The sequence below is a fragment of the Meles meles genome, chromosome 13, assembly GCF_922984935.1.
Source record: "Meles meles chromosome 13, mMelMel3.1 paternal haplotype, whole genome shotgun sequence".
NCBI classification, from domain to species: domain Eukaryota; kingdom Metazoa; phylum Chordata; class Mammalia; order Carnivora; family Mustelidae; genus Meles; species Meles meles.
Genome location: NC_060078.1, coordinates 8998263 through 9014691, shown reverse-complemented (window position 1 = coordinate 9014691; position 16429 = coordinate 8998263). Strand labels below are relative to the sequence as shown.

At 38.9% G+C, this 16429-nt stretch overlaps 1 protein-coding gene across 12 annotated transcripts in view; it reads right to left on the bottom strand.

The window, feature by feature from the left end:
* RYR2 (ryanodine receptor 2) overlaps nucleotides 1-16429 on the bottom strand; it is a 749188-nt gene that overhangs the window by 245903 nt on the left and 486856 nt on the right. For all 12 annotated transcript variants that reach the window (XM_046026812.1, XM_046026816.1, XM_046026818.1 and 9 more), the window contains 2 exons: nucleotides 3712-3920; nucleotides 1693-1867 (listed from right to left, as the gene is read on the bottom strand). In XM_046026812.1, the coding sequence (XP_045882768.1) occupies nucleotides 1693-1867; nucleotides 3712-3920 (384 nt within the window). The remainder of the gene's footprint in view (nucleotides 1-1692; nucleotides 1868-3711; nucleotides 3921-16429) is intronic.

The following is a 16429-nucleotide window of genomic DNA, read 5'->3' as shown; positions in this document are numbered from 1 at the left end:
AAAAAATTAAAAGCTCAGGTCATATCTACCAAAAAAGACAGAAAACACAGAAAAAACCCCTCTCCCACCTTCCCCTTCCCCCTGATATGTTAACACTCTTAAAGACAATCAAACGTAAAGGGAGATGGGTAATGGGTTGGTAGAGTGCCAGTTCCACCAGAGATACAGATGTGCAACATAGAAATTAAGTTACACAACTATAGAATTCTGGGGCACCTGGGTGGCTCAGTGGGTTAAGTGGATGGATGCCTTCGGCTCAGGTCATGATCTTGGGGTCCTGGGACTGAACCCCACATAGAGTTCCCTGCTTAGTGGGGAGTCTGCTGCTTCTTCTCCCACTGCCCCTCCACCCTCCCAATTAAATACAATCTTTTAAAAAAATTTAGAATTCCTACCATTCTTGCAAATCTATATTTGAGAAACGATGGTCATACCTGCTTACAAGCTTACTGAATGAATGAATATAGAACTTAACGCAAATAATGAGGGGACTAACTTTTTGAGGCTCAGTGACTTTTTTAAAAGATTTTATTCATTCATTTGAGAGACAGTGTGCACATGAGCAGGGGGGAGGGGCAGAGGGAGAAGCAGACTCCCTGCTGAGCAAGAAATCAACATGGAGAACACAGATGCGGGGCTTGTGGGGCTCAACGGATCGGGAGACCACGACCTGAGCCGACCGAAATCAACAGTTGGCTGTTTAACCAACTGAGCCACCCAGGAACCACCCCTCAAAGCGATTTTGAAAAAAAAAAAAAAAAAAAGTGTTCATTTTAAAATGAGACATTTATATGTTTTGTTCATTTTTTATATTGTATTTTTGTCCTGTCTTAATTACATGCTCTAGAGTAACATGATTGAATACAACTTTCTGTGACGTTCTAAGTGTTCACCATCGGTGCTTCGTGCTAGGGGAGAGGGGTACCAGTAGCCACAGGTGGGCACTGAGTACTTGAAAAGGAACAAGTGTCTCCAGGAAACTCAATTTTAGCATTCCTTCATTTCAACTAATGTGAATTCAAATAACCCCAAGAGGCCAGTGGCCACCTTGCTGGAAGTGTAACTCCAATGAATAAAATCTCTTCCATTTTTCATTTATTTCACAAAGGGCTTTCACCTTCCCTTTACAACCCTGCTCAAGGTCATCTCAGAGCCCTGCACTGCGTTTCCACAGAATGTTCATCAATTTAGAGCTTCTCTACTCAACAGAAAGCACTCCAGTGCTGACTTCCCTTGGTATACTGTAATCTACACAAAAATAGGACAACGTTTTATTAATCTCTGTCATCTCAGCATCCTGCAGAGGGCCTGACCCGTGATAGGTTCTCATTACATTTCTGTGAAATGAATGAACAGAAAGGAGCCATCAGCCGCTGATTATACACGGAAGTTCTAAGGGAAAATTTCACGTTTGTGATAAACTGTCCTTTCGCCTGGCATTTATTTTCTTATTCACATGCATAAAAGCCATTTCTACCTTATTGAAATCCTAGCTAAGTAGTGGAGGTAGCGTTTCTGTTAAAGCAATTTCAAGGGTGTCTGATCAAATAAGCCATACGGCAACCTTGCAATTTACAGTGGCAACTCGTCTGCCACTCACCCTCAAAGATGGCTGGTTATGAAGCATGAGAGCAAATGCTCGCTCCACTCATGCCGCTAACCTGAAAGCAACGCCAAATGCAGAACACTTACCATCGCCAACATCAAAGTCCTTGAACGCCAGTTCTGAGCCCGAATCATCAAGAAGGATTTCGCCATTCAGTGTGAACATCATGGTGTGCTCTGTCATGTCAACCATACATCCTACCACATCTCCGGCTTGCCAAGAGCGCCCATAGTGCTCATTACCCTGGTGCCACCGTTGGGCCTATGGACAGAAGAGTCACCTGTCACGAGAAAAGCCAGGAGAATGGGACCCACCCACCCAACCACCACTGCAGACATGATTCACTGCAGCTCCTTCTATGAACGCAGCAGGAGGAAGGACGGAGTTCTACTGCACTCATCAGTGTGGCATGATGCCCTAGCTGGTGTGGAGGTGCCTAGCAATTCTGAATCCCTCATACTAGTATCATATGTTACTGAATTTTGAGGAAAGACCAAAATGCTATTTCATTACTTTGAGAAATAATTAATTTAAAAATCTAACCCAACATACTTTCTATTAAAAAAAAAAACTCTAAGTTTTTAGAAATTAATTTTTCACACTAAAATGAATACATCCCAGGATATGGATTGTTTTTCTCTATTTCCCAAAATACAAAGAACCATGAGTAGAGAATGAAGCTGAGAACTTATCAATGAAAATGCCATTCTAAATTTTCATCTATTTCAAAACAAAATTCCACTCCTTGGAGCCAATGGCACTGATAGGTTAACAGAACAGAAATCTTGAGGAATTTCAGTACATATCAAAACCAAAAAAAGCTTCAAATCAAACCTAAAAGATATTTACCAAAATAATGAGTCAAAAATTAAATATACACGCCAACAACGTCTTGTACACATAAGTGAAATCTCATATTAGAAATACATCTCAAACATAGTTTGGATAATGTGACTTTTGAATCTCTAAATATAGTCCACTGACTTATGGGTGCACAATTAGTTGTATTATTTTGTCAAATATATCTGCTCATTTTTCCTCTTAAGAATCGCCTCCACCATGAATTGATATGTAAGGGGGACAGAGTCATCAATGCAAAGCAATGATGTGATTATTCCCAAGCACAAATGCACTATACTTTTAAAAAAATCTATTCCAGTGAATTACGTATCAAAAGATGTTAAGTTTTCCATATGAAGTGAAAAACAGGCTCAGGAAATGTGGTGTTTCAAAAACAAAGTAGGTCAGTTATTCTAGAAGACACAATATTAACTTCTAGACTAGAAATGCTTCCCTACACATGCATACCTCAGTACATGAGATATGTATAAATGTCAAATCTCTTATGATTGCTTATTTATGCTAATTTCCTTTTTTAATTAAAAGTAACTTTTCCCATAATGAGAAGGAATGCAAATTCACAAAGAAAATAAGAGAATAAAAATTAGAGGAATAAAATATAATTTTATCAAAAATGGCTATCATTATCCTACTGTAGCTAGATTCATATATACATATCTTAAAATATTTTATACACATAAAATAATTTTTAAACATTTATATAATGTCTAAGTAAACAATAAAACAAGCACCTGACCAGCTTCCTTAAGAAAACCCTAAGACCTTAAGAAAAATTACTAATACTGAAAATGAAAACTTTTTGTGATTTTAAACAACATTGTCTCAAACGTTCTTACGGCTATTAAATGTGTGTACCTACCATTTATTATTGCTTGAAGATAAATTCCTTCTACGGAATTGCTTGTGTCAAAGTGTATGCCATTTGTTAGCATATGCATTTTTAACACTTATGACAGGCAAAGAAGATTCATTTTCTTTGGTAACAATGGAGAAGCAATGTTTTACTTCTTGAATTTCACTACGGGGTGGGTGGGGGGGGGAATGCTTTGAGATCACAAGGACAAGAGTTTCCCTAGGACTTTTTTTTCCCGGTTTGTGCTCCAGAAGGTTGTAATTTTGCTGTCCTCCCTAAAGGAGCAACGGTAAGGAAGGCACCCACAGGTGTACACGTCCCAGGAGACAGCAGCCTACAGAATTAGGAACCTACGAACTTCGGCGTCTGGTGCTCAGCACAGTCTGCTCACCTTGAAGCCATCAAAAGCAAAGGCACGATCGTCGGAGCCAAGCTCTTGGTCAGGTTGACAACCTGGCCTGCTCCAGCCAACCCTCATGTCACCGGCAGTGACTGCCTCGAACTCAAAATACCACCTTCCTGCCTTGACAGCGTAGGTCTTCTCGGCGCGGAAAATTCGGAACCTCTCCCCGGTGCCACTACACACTTCCGCTCTGGCAGCTGTGAAGGGAAAGAGATCCTGGGGGTCACTGGATGGGAAACCAAAGGAGGAGGGAGGACGTCACATAGCGTCTCTAATTAAACTTCCAGGGATGATGGCAACCGTCCGGTCTTTCTTACCCTGGCTCACATTTTGTGATGTGTTTTCATATACCTGAGCAGAGCCCAAATCATGTAACCAGCTTGGAGAAAGGGAAAGCACAGGGCTTCCAGTGGAGAGAAGGGTTGTCAAACCTCATAAGGGTGCAAGGGAGGAGAGGGAACTAACTGCAGGAGAAACCTCCCAGCCTCTTGGTGGTTTGGCAGTGGGATGTGTGATGAACTTGAGGGCAGGGATGGGAAGAATCCCATGAAAGAGATCTGAACTGTTCTGCCCAAGAAATGAAGAGGCATTCGGGGGTGGGGGAGAAAGCAGCAGCAGCTAGAAGGTGAGGAGGAGAGAGAAATCAACAAGGTAAAGAGATAAATGGCAGAGAAGGGTAACCACTGACTAGTTCTCCAGACAGGATGACTAAGGGCAAAGCTCTAGTAATGTCTCACACCTTCACCATAATGTGCCTCACACACAAATGTTGTGTTTAAGTTTTGAGGGAAAAAGAAAAGGGCCAAGTCAACATCAAGGACTAGTGTGGTGCTAAGTGGGGGCAGAATATACATATTTGTAAAAATAAGATGCACATGGATTGGAAATGCCAGAAACACAAATCTTCAGACCAATGGGCCTGATGCCAGGACAGCCATGAGAACATAAGCCCCTAGGAAATCACAGGGCATGAGGACAAGGGCCCACTGAGCTGATATGTCAAAGGATATACGGTCAGCTCAGCTCAGTTCTATGTTAGACAGAAGAGAACATTTAAGCGACATTGACCAAAGTCACATGAAGAACAAGGAAGAATTCTAAAGCTGTTTAATTTAACAGTCTGTGTTCTTTCCACTCTGCCTCCAATAGCAGGCACAGAATCAACAGGTCCTGGTTAAATATTAGTTCTCATGCGCTCTCCTTTTAGGAGTTGGTAAAGATCTTATAAATAATAGAAGTTTAATATCTGCTTAACCACTGATTTGATATGAACAAACAAGAACTATAAAAATAATTCCAATAAGCTTTCAAGGGCACCAATAAACACACAGCCAGATCATCTACTGAAGATTAGGTTGGCATTAAGAAACAAAGGACTAAAAAAAAAGAGAGAGAAGAAACAAAGGACTAAGATGTTTCTGTTGATTGCAGGACATACAGGTGAACTGTAACTCTTGACAAATCTTTCAAAAGCTGGGTTAAGCTTCTGAATAGGCAACACTTTGTTGTCCCATCTTCCCCTCCCAGTTGGACACCCATGCACACCCCAACCAACAAGTCTGCTCCAAGCAATTGTGTCTCCAGCAGCGACAGCCTCAAATTCCAGCGCCACCTTGTATGCGTGCTCACACACACACACACACGCACACAAACACACACGCACACATCATGCTATACACTCAAACATCTTGCTGAAATATAAATGTGTTACTAGTTTAAAAACGGACATTCATAATAGTATATGGAGCACGCTGCACGTATGAAATCCTCTGAAGAGAAAAAAGTTTGATTCTAATACTTTGCAGTTGGGGGTGGATAGGAGCCTGAATGAGAAACATCTCTATGGTGAAGGACAGAAAAACTCTCATGTGTTACTTAGTAACAATGATTTTTGAGAGACAGGAGAGCAAACTGCTTTTTGAGGAAAAAAAATATTATCAGATTTTATGATACTTAGAGGCGGTTATGGCTATTAAGAAAATAGTCTAGGGGTGCCTAGACTGGGTGGCTCAGTGGGTTAAGCCTGGGCCTTCGGCTCAGGTCATGATCTCAAGGTCCTGGGATCAAGCCCCGCATTGGGCTCTCTGCTCAGCAGGGAGCCTGCTTCCCCCTCTCTCTCTCTGCCTCTGTGTCAAATAAATAAATAAATAAATCTTTTAAAAAAAAGTTCTAAAAAAAAAAAAAGAAAAGAAAATAGTCTAGTGGCACTTGGCTGGCTGTCAGCAGAGCATACGATGCTTCATCTCAAAGTTATGAGTTCAAGCCCCACATTGGGTGTGATGCCTACTTAAAAAAAAAAAAGGCAATTCTAAATATTACAGTAGTAAAAAAATTGAAGTCAAATTTTCAGTTGTAATATTTCCTGAAGTAACAGCATGCTGATCCATTATTTCCTTAAGTCATGGTTGCAACCTTCCCTGAATTGAATATTGGACCATGATCCACATGAACTTTTGGAAGTTTTTAAATGAAAGATAAAAGCTCTCATGTAGATAGCCATAATTTTAATTATGTCAACATTTACAGATAAAAATCATACATTATATTCTAGAATGCACTAATAAATCAAACTCCCAATTTTCTAAGGATAAAATATTCTGTTCTTTAAAATACTAAAAAACCCATAGGTTCTTTTTTCCCTCTTTCTGTTCCCAGGCCAAAGGACCCCACTCACATGCATAGTGTTTTCAAGGACAGCAAACAAATTTTAATATGAGCTTAAATCAAATATGTTAGAAGGCAAATTTGGTATAAAAATGTAACAGATCACTTCCTTCAAAGCCACTACAAATTTCTCTTGGTAATAAGATTTACCATGAATTATCTCTACATACAAATAATGAAAATAAGGGGCACCATATGGAAAAATGTGCGTCAATCACAAGTAACAATGCAGAATTTCTTAGACTTTGCATTTTTTTTTCCTGACCTTAGCTGCTGCATTATTCTTACTCTCATTGATAAGACTCAACCTGAACTGGAAATGCACACATTATTCATAGACACCATTATGCAAGGGACTTGTAACCTCTATGGACTTCCTCCAAATGTCTGTAGGATTCATGGTTCCTAAGTATTTTTTACATTAGTTTAGAGCAGCTTACGATCATGGCTGCAAGAAGCAACAGTTTAGCATTCCATTTTCTGATAAAATACTAATTATTATTAAATGGAAATCTGGATCTTACAGAAGTCACCTATACACACAAAGATCCCAGGCAATCTGTAACAATTTCTTTTGCGTACCCTGTAGCATGGATCTGCTGGACACAAAGTAGGCACTCTTTAAGTCCCTGTGAGACTGAAACTAGGAACAAAGGCTTTCCTGAGCCTGGAGGTAGGAGACCAGGCATATACCTAATGGGCAGTGTTAGTCTCAAAGGCACAGAGCTCTCCCCCAAATGTGCTTATGTTTTCTTTAATTTTAAACATATTCATGTAAGTTTGGTAGGTGATTATAGCACATGTAAGTATGTATAGCTGATTTTCTTATATTGTTATAAAGAACATAATAATTGACATTTAAAAAAAATGAACCATTAGCAGATGTATTCCTGGTGAATTTTATCAAGAATACTGATACTCAAAGAAGAAATTCAGGAAGTGTGCCTTTAACAAACCATCTTAGATAAACAGTAAAGCCTGATAAAATCCTGTGTTCCCAGGACCCCAGGGATCCTGGCACAAAGAGGGCACACACCAATGACGGACCAAATGGGACCTAAAGCGTCCATACATGCTGTACTCCAAACCCTACTTTTTAAAGATACTTACCACTAGGGGGCGGTCAAGATCCAAAAATGAAAGTTACATATACTAAGGCATGAAGGAAAGCAGGCCAATCTCTTCTAAAAAATTTAGATATGTTTAAAATTTATAAAATTTCATAAAATAATAAAATAAAAAAGTTTATACATATCTAAAAAATTTTTTTAAATATCTAAAATCCTTCAGGTGTGTTTACATAATAATTTTTAAAATTATTGATACTAACCAGTCATCTTTTCAACTTCCTGGTATTATTTCTAATCAAACACGTCCAACCTTGATAAAGCCATACAGTAAGAATAACTTAGTTTTTCAAATGTTTTAAAATGTTATTTAGAACATTACTCCAAAGGTAGTACGTTTCACATACTGAGTTCATATTCAAGGTGTAATATGTAAGCATTCAGGTGATAAACAGAAAATAAATTACTACCCTGATTAAAGTACACAGGGCTAGATGCAATGTTATCAAAATTGTAAGCCCTTAACATTTTTTTAATGTCAGCAAGGACAGCACAGCCAGTTATGTTTTTAATCTTATCTCAGGGATCACCAGATGTATTTTGCTTTATTCCATAATTTCTCACATCTATCTTTTAACTTCCACATTCACCATCCTTGTTCTGAAAAATCACAAATTTTCTAAAGCCTCCCAACTGGTCTCTCCACCTCCGAGCATTCTCCCCCTCCAATCTGTTCCTTCCCACTGTTGCCATAGTTATATTGCTATTGGAAACTGTGGTCACACATCAAGCTTTTGCTTTAAAACTTCCTGGGGCTACAATTCCTTGAACAAATTTATCCACATTTCTTAGCTGGGCTTTCAAGCTATTCCATATTTTGTCGTAATTCTTCACCTTCAACCAGCAGTGTTTTCTCCCCACTTGTAACTCATAATTTATCCCAACTAGACTACTAATCATCTCTCAACTCTTTCTACACTTAATTACATCAGATATACTTTCCCTCTGGTGGAAATGCTCTGCCTCATCTATTATCTACTTGTTGACATTTTGATCCCTTCATTGCCTAACTCAAATGTCATTTTCTCCCCTTATTGACTCCTTCAATTAGAAAATAATGTTTTTATGTATTTTCCATAAAGAACAGTCAAATCGCTACTATAAGGAAGGCATTCTGCTATATACGGGAACACACGGTGGACAAGAAACAGGACCTCAACCTTCACTGTGGAGTATACTCCACTAGCCTGTTGCTTATGGAACTTCGGGAGACAACCTCGCCAATCAACAACCAATGGTTTTCTCTAAATTCCTAGCTTTCAGAAACCATGCCATTTTCTGATCACTACTTTTCCCTCCTAGTTTCCTCATTTCCTATACAAACACATTCACTCCTGGAACGCATTAATTTCTTCCTAGGCTTCCCTTTCTTATCTAGATAGCCTTCGATGTCTTCTGCCCTATTTCTCTTCTCCTCATTTGCTGTCAACCCCAACCTTTGTCTGATTTCAGGTTCTTCATTCTCCTCAACATCTATACTTGCTCTGCTGAGCTTGCTGGAAAGCGTAGGCACACCACAGATTGGCACCACTACTAGACAAGCTCATGGTCTCCAACAGAAATGGGACCATTAATGTTTCTCTGCAATCTTTTTATCTGTTCACAACTAGCTCTCTGTTACAGCCCACAAAACAGCTATTTCTAGTTTTTAATTGTTGAGTGTCATCAGCAGGGTAAAGACCTCCAAAAAGCTTCTTCTATAAAACCAATGAGAACACTGGAAAAAATCATCAAAATCAACTTTTCAGGGTTCTGAAAATTAGCCAAAGTCTGGCAACAAGCTGGGACGTTATTTGATCAAAGTGGATGAACATTTGTAAGGACAGCAGGCTTACTGGGGTTTTAACTTGCTTTGGTGCTATCCTCTTCTCTCTAGCTGCATGGCACATTGAAAACCAACAGCCTCTCCATTACAGTGAAAATCAGCAACCTAGATGCTGAGATGAGAAGAAGAATGGAGTCGGAATTCCTCCAAGGCTCAATTCACAGATAACTATCATTATTTTCTCTTAATGGTAGTTCTTGGAAAATCCCATTTGCAAGGCTTCTCTTTATTTGACCTTTGTTTGCCCAGAGCAAACAATCATTTCCCCAAGGGCATTTGCTGACAATCATCAGAGGCAATTTTTTAACACTGCAGCTACTTAGGCAGCAGTAACAGTGAGGCAAACATTAAGATGACCAAAAATTGAAAAAGAATGGCTGATGAATGACATGTCCATTTGGGTTGTGAAAAGTTCCAGTGTAATCCTGGAATCCAAAATGCCACATTCATGTCCAGGCGCACGTGTGTGTGTGTGTGTGTGTGTGTGTGTGTGTGTGTGTGTGTGTGTTAGAAAAGACCTGAGAAGTCTATAAGTTCTCACCACTGGGGTACTTTAAGGCTCTGCAGTAAGTGAAGGTGCCTGGTGATATGTTGGAGGCACGTCCCAACAGGCACACAAAACCCCTCCCTTAACAAAGACAGGGAGACTTCAAGTTCCAGAAATTTAAGGAAGTCTCTGCCCAATCCCTAGTTGACTATGAGGCTAATGAAACAGAGACTCCCGGGGCCACACATAAAAAAACAGAACAAAAAAAAAGTGTGCAAAACGAGTTAAGAGGGGCGCCTGGATGGCTCTGTGGATTAAGCTGCTGCCTTCGGCTCAGGTCATGATCTCAGGGTCCTGGGATCGAGTCCTGCATCGGGCTCTCTGCTCCGCAGGGTGCCTGCTTCCTCCTCTCTCTCTGCCTGCCTCTCTGCCTGCTTGTGATCTCTGTCTGTCAAATAAATAAATAAAATCTTTAAAAAAAAAAAAAACGAGTTAAGAAACTTGTGCAAAGAGACAAAGTATGAATCCCACAGGGGAATAAAAGAAATCAGAAATTGTCCCTGATACTAGACAAAGGTTTTTCATTAGCTACTTTAAATGTGTTCGAAGAGTTAAAATAAATCATGTCTGGAGAACAAAAGTAAAGTATGAGAATGAGGTCTCACCCAAATACAGAATATCAATAAAGAGATTGAGATTATAGAAAAGAACTAAATAGGAGTTCTGGAAAAGTACAATAACTGAAAATAAGAGTCTACTAGAGGGGCTCACTGTAGGTTTAAGCTAGCAAAAGACAGAATCGATTAAACTGAATAGATCTACTGAGATTACCAAGTATGAAAAACTGGGGAAAAAAGGAATGAAAAAATAAACATCCTCAGAGGCCCATGGGACACAATCAAGAGCGCCAACACACGTATAATGGACATATCAGCAGGAGAAGAAAAGAAAAGGGCAGAAAGAATATTTAGAGAAACAATGACAATTCTCCAAATTTGATGACTAACATACAATTACAGTCCCATGAAGCTCAACAAAATCCACGTAGGGTAAGCTCTAGACACCTTATAATCAAAATTACTGAAAGACAATCTTGAAAGGACCAAGACAGAAGCTACACATCTCATACAAGGATCTTCAATAAGAGTAACAGCCAGTGTCTCATCAGAAACACAGGGGGCCAGAAGGCAGAGGGAGGACATATATAGTGAAGGGAAAAGAAGAAAAGCCAACCTAGAATTCTACATTTGGCAAATCTTCGTTGTTCTCTTCAAGGCTTCCAACACAGTCCAGCCCTCTCCCTCTGCTGCCCCCTTAGCAAATAAGCTCATTTTATCTTTCAACAGAAAATAGGACCCGTGTAGCAAGAATTCCCTGGGCTTCATCCTGACTTTCCATGAATATGAGTTTCTACATTCCCTTCAATCCTTACCTCTTTTACCAAACTTAGGGGAGCAGGTGTTCTCCCTATTATATTAGGCCAGTCCCTTCCTGCATGCTCTGAATTCACCCCCCACCCTCTGGGAAACTCTATTTTGTCCAGCTCCTTTTCTTTATCTTCAACCTCCAACTTTCTACTGGTTCTTTCCCTTAGCATATAAAAATGTCCAAATGTAAAATAAATAAAATGGGAAAAAAAATGTCCAAATGTCTCCCATAAATAAATAAATAAACAAAATCTTTAACCATTTCTTCCTCTCTAGCAGACAGTCTCAGCTTTATACTTAGCTATGAGTAGTAGGTAGCTGCATGCATTTCAAACTCAACATGTTTATTTTGCTTTTATTTTTTTAGAGAGGAAGAGAGAGAGAAAGAGAGAGAGAGAGGAGAGGGGAAGGACAGAGGTAGAGGGAGAATCTCAAGCAGGCTCTATGTACAGCACAACTCTGAGATCATGATCTGAACTGAAATCAAGACTTGGACGCCTAACTGACAGAGTCACTCAGGCGCCCTAAACTCAACGTGTGTAAAGTCAAACTTGGAATCTCCCCAACATCCATCTCTACCTGCTCTGACTCCCGTGTTCCCTGTGAACGTGGAAGTACTTGACATCTACGGCCAGACACCATCCCTGACACCCTTTGTCCTTCTGCTAATTCTGCCTCTACAAGTCAAATGATTCTGTCCTGTTCTCTCCATGCACAACATTGCCTAGGCTCAGAACTTCAACACTCCTCATCTACACTTCTTTTATCGCTGCCAAACTGTTGTCCTCACTTCCACTTACGTTCGCCTTCAACCCATTCTCCCAAGAGTCACTAGATTAATTTTTTTTAATAGAAAAAAAAAACCTTAATATTTTTTTCAATCTCTGCCTCCTCTACTTCATTTTCTGGCACTTCTCAAACTCTACATTTAGACACACCAAGCTGAAATCCCCACATGCAATGCTCCCTTGTGGCTCCAAGCATTTAGACATGTCATTCTCTTGGAATACATGGAACCTGGTTGATTTCTATTCATCCTTCTATATTTTCCCCTAGCTTAAGTAGGTAAAGTACATGGTTTTAAAACATGTCTCCAAATATTTTGTCACACTGCCTTTCAAAAAGTGTGGGCTTGAGTGTGGGCTGCTTTACTGATTCACTTGTAACAAACAGAATATGGCAGAAGTAATTGTAATGGGCACTGATGCCTCCCCCTCACACTATCTCTTATTCATGCTGGGGGAAGTCAGCTGCTGTGTGAAGGCACTCAAGCATTTCTCTGAGGTGGTCTACTGGCAAGGAGCTTGGGCCTCTTGCTAACAGCCGGACAGAAACTGAATCCTTTGGCCAACAATTATGCAAATGAGCTGTCCTAGAAGCAAATCCTCCGTCCCCACTGACGTCTTTAGATAACTGATTCCCTGAGCAACGTGACAGCAGCCTCAAGAGAGAACACGAGCCACAACTACCTAATCCACTCTCAAAGTCCAAACATGGCAATTTTGACAACAATGTTCATTATGTCATTAAGTTTTAGGGGGGAAATTTGTTACACAGCAATAGACAACGAACATACTTCTACAAAGACCACTCCGACATCAGCAAGCTGAGTTAAGCCCTCTGTGCTGTGACACTTGATGATTAATGCTTACACCATAGAGAGACGTTGACAATTTAGTCTCTCTTCCTTGCCTCCACTGAAAGCTACCTGTGGGCAAAACCAGTTTTACTCATTTTTAATCTCCACACCTAGGCATAACTATGTATTAAAGGCAAATGGAAAGGAGGATGACTTGAAATATGGAAGTAACATGAAACCCAAACAAGGATTTTATAACTATGAACTCCTTCCCTTCTTGAAATTCACATAAGCAACAAGAAAGTGGGTAACTGGAAGGTATCAATACATTGCCTCACAAGGATAGGAAGAAGACAAAATTATGGTTGTAAATACTGTAAAATTATACATCATAAAGGCAACATCTTATGCGGTATCCAGGGAATACGATTATCCCTAAAAGTGAAGACATCAGATGTAACTGACACAACGTATGCCTTTGACTGATAATGTCTTTAAAATATAATCATCACTATTTTTTTCTGGCATATACTGCACTTGTCCTTGTACAGGGTAAAATGCACTTCCTTTCCTGGATATCAGCCATAATTTTTTTTAACAGTGCATTTCTTTTGTTTGTTTGAATGAGTAATGCAAATAGAGTATAAAATTTAAAAGAAATGTTATGTGGCAAAATGTAAATCTTCCCTCCCACAGCTGTCTGCCGGCTATCTAGCTATCCTTCCTGGAAGCAATCACTGTTACCATTGTTTTCTGTGTCTATTCGCAGTCTGTCTGTGCATGTGCAAGCGTTTACATGTATTCTTTGTTATAACGCGAATAGTACCATGCTCTTTGCAGACTTCACGACTTTGCTCTTTAACCTTAATATGAAACCCCTGAGAGAGTTTCCTATCAGCACTTCGTTGTACTTAACACCTTCATAATATCGTATCATATGAATGTACCATCATGATTTTAACCAGCTCCGATGCCAGAATGTTTTCTAATCTAACTTTTCGTTTTACTTTTTGGGGTGTTCATGTATGTGTGTGTGTGTTCATATAAGTCTGTGTGGGAGAGGGTGTGTATGCGTGTGAATATGTGTTGGGAGCTTCAACAGAGACTCCACTACTCAGTTCATTCATATTATTCTGTTGGTCTGTGTAAGTCTCCTTTATTGCTCTTTTTGTTTTTTTTTTCTTTTTTCTTAATCCTTGATCACCACTGGCATCACTCCAATATTTGTGTGATGTTTTCCTTGTTCCCGGTCTTAAGGGGAAAAGTCTTGATGTTTCACTATGAAGTGAAGGCAGGATAACCTCTCTCACCACCACTATTAAACACTCTAAGTCTTAACCAGTTCACTAAGTCAAAAGACAAAAAAGCATGATAATTATAAAGGAAAAAGTAAAATACGGGGAGGGGAGAAGGGAAAACATCATAGTTATGTGGGTAGGAAACTATATACGCTTTGTACACAGAAAAAGAGAAAAAGAAAAAAAAGTAAGATGAATTCTGCCAGACCATATGATATAATAATATGTACATACTAATAGTGTTTCTCATATTCACAGTGAACAACTGGAAGGTGAAATGAAGTGAAAACTAATTTAATTTATGATATTTCCAAAATATCAGGTGCCTCTATAAAATAATGGACAAGACCTCTACTCTGAAAGTCGGAGACAAACTAAAGATGACAAAAAAAAAAAAAAAAAAGGAAAGATATTCTACGTTTGTGACCTGGTAGACTAAATATTGTTAAGATATCAATTCTCCCCTAGACTGACCTACAAAGCCAACTGTAAGCCCATCAAAACCAAATTACAAATGGGATCTAAAATGTAAGGAAATGCAAAGAAAAAAAGAAACTGACAAAACTCTTAAAGAAGTTAGAGGACTACCCTACCTGATTTTAAGATTTGTTAAAAAGTTACAATAATAAAGACAGTAGTGTGGTATTGAGTTAAGGACAGACATATAGATCAATAGGACCCAACTGTCAATAGGTAGTTGACAAAGGTACCAAGGCAATTTAATGAGGAAAAGATAATCTGTTCCAATAAATGGTGTTGAGACAGCTGGATATCCACCAGGACGAAAGTGAACCTTGACCTTAGTGTCTCATCACAAACAAAACTCGACTCAAATTAGACTACAGACCTAAACAAAAAAGTAAAATAATAAAACAACTGAAAGAAAGCACAAGAGAGAATCTTTGTTTTTGCACAGGCAAAGATTTCTCGGCACATAAAATATACAACCATAAAGGGAAAAAATCACAAAAGACTTCATCAAATTAAGAATGGTGGGCTTTCTGAAAGATCTCACTGAGAAAATGAAAGCACAACCCAGAAACGACGAGGAGTTATTTCCAATATCTGACATAGCCCTTATACCCAGAAAACTTATACATATGCATATAATTACATATACGTATAATTCAATAAAAAGATGACAAAACATATGGACATTGGAGAGGGCATGTGCTATGGTGAGTGCTGTGAAGTATTTTAACCTGGCGATTCACAGACCTGTACCCCTGGGGATAAAAATACAGTATATGTTTATAAAAAATAAGAAATAAATAAAAAATTTTTTAAAATGACAAAACAACCCAATTTTTAAATTGAATATAAATTCAGGGGGGAAAAAAAGACTTATACTAATGGCCAATAAGTACAAGAAAAAAATTTCAACATTATTACTCATGAGAAGAATGAGAATTGAAACTGCAAGATTCCATTTTGCATCTACCAGAATGGTTAAAATCAGAAAGATTAGCTACCAATTCTTGGCCAGGATGTGGGAACAACTGGCAACCTCATACACTGGTCATGGGAGTAACTTCGCAGAACCATCTGGAATCTTCCTATAAAGACTCTATCTGTCCCATGATCCAGTAATTTTCTCCCTAGATATTTACCTGAAGAAAAATGAAAAGTCTAAGTCTTCACAAAGACTTGTCTATAAGTATTCATAGCAGTTTTATTCATAATTGCCAAAAACTGAACACAATTCAAATCTTCATCAACAGAAGAATGGATAAAAAAAAACAAACTTATGGTTTATTCTGTTATATCTTAGATTGGAAGCTTTGTATTGTCTGTTTCCATTCCAGTGGTCATGTGGACTATAGACTCTTTAAGACAGGGATCCTTCTCACACCTTTCACACCTGATAGCACCCAGTTAATAAGGGTCTACCAAATATTTGTTGCTATAAAATTGACCTCAAGAGAAAATAAGGAGTTATAATACAATTATGAACATCATTGTTACCAAGGAAACACCTAATTTTATTGGCAGCAAATGTTAGGATTCAGTATGTACTAGAGCTCTTGAGATGTTAACTACCTACTGAATCAATTCCACAGACTGAAATCTGGAGTCAGAACCTGGGGATAGGATTCTGCACCTGCAACATAGTAGACAGAAAGGCAGAGAAGTCTCTGCATCTCAAGTTCCTAATCTGTAAAATGAGCTTAATGCATGGACCATCCCCATAGGGTTACTCCTGTGAGGATCACCTAATTGTAAGGTCTCAGAAACACCTGCTGCCCATGATAAGCACTATATAAACATTAGCTACTATTACTACTTATAGTCTGGATTT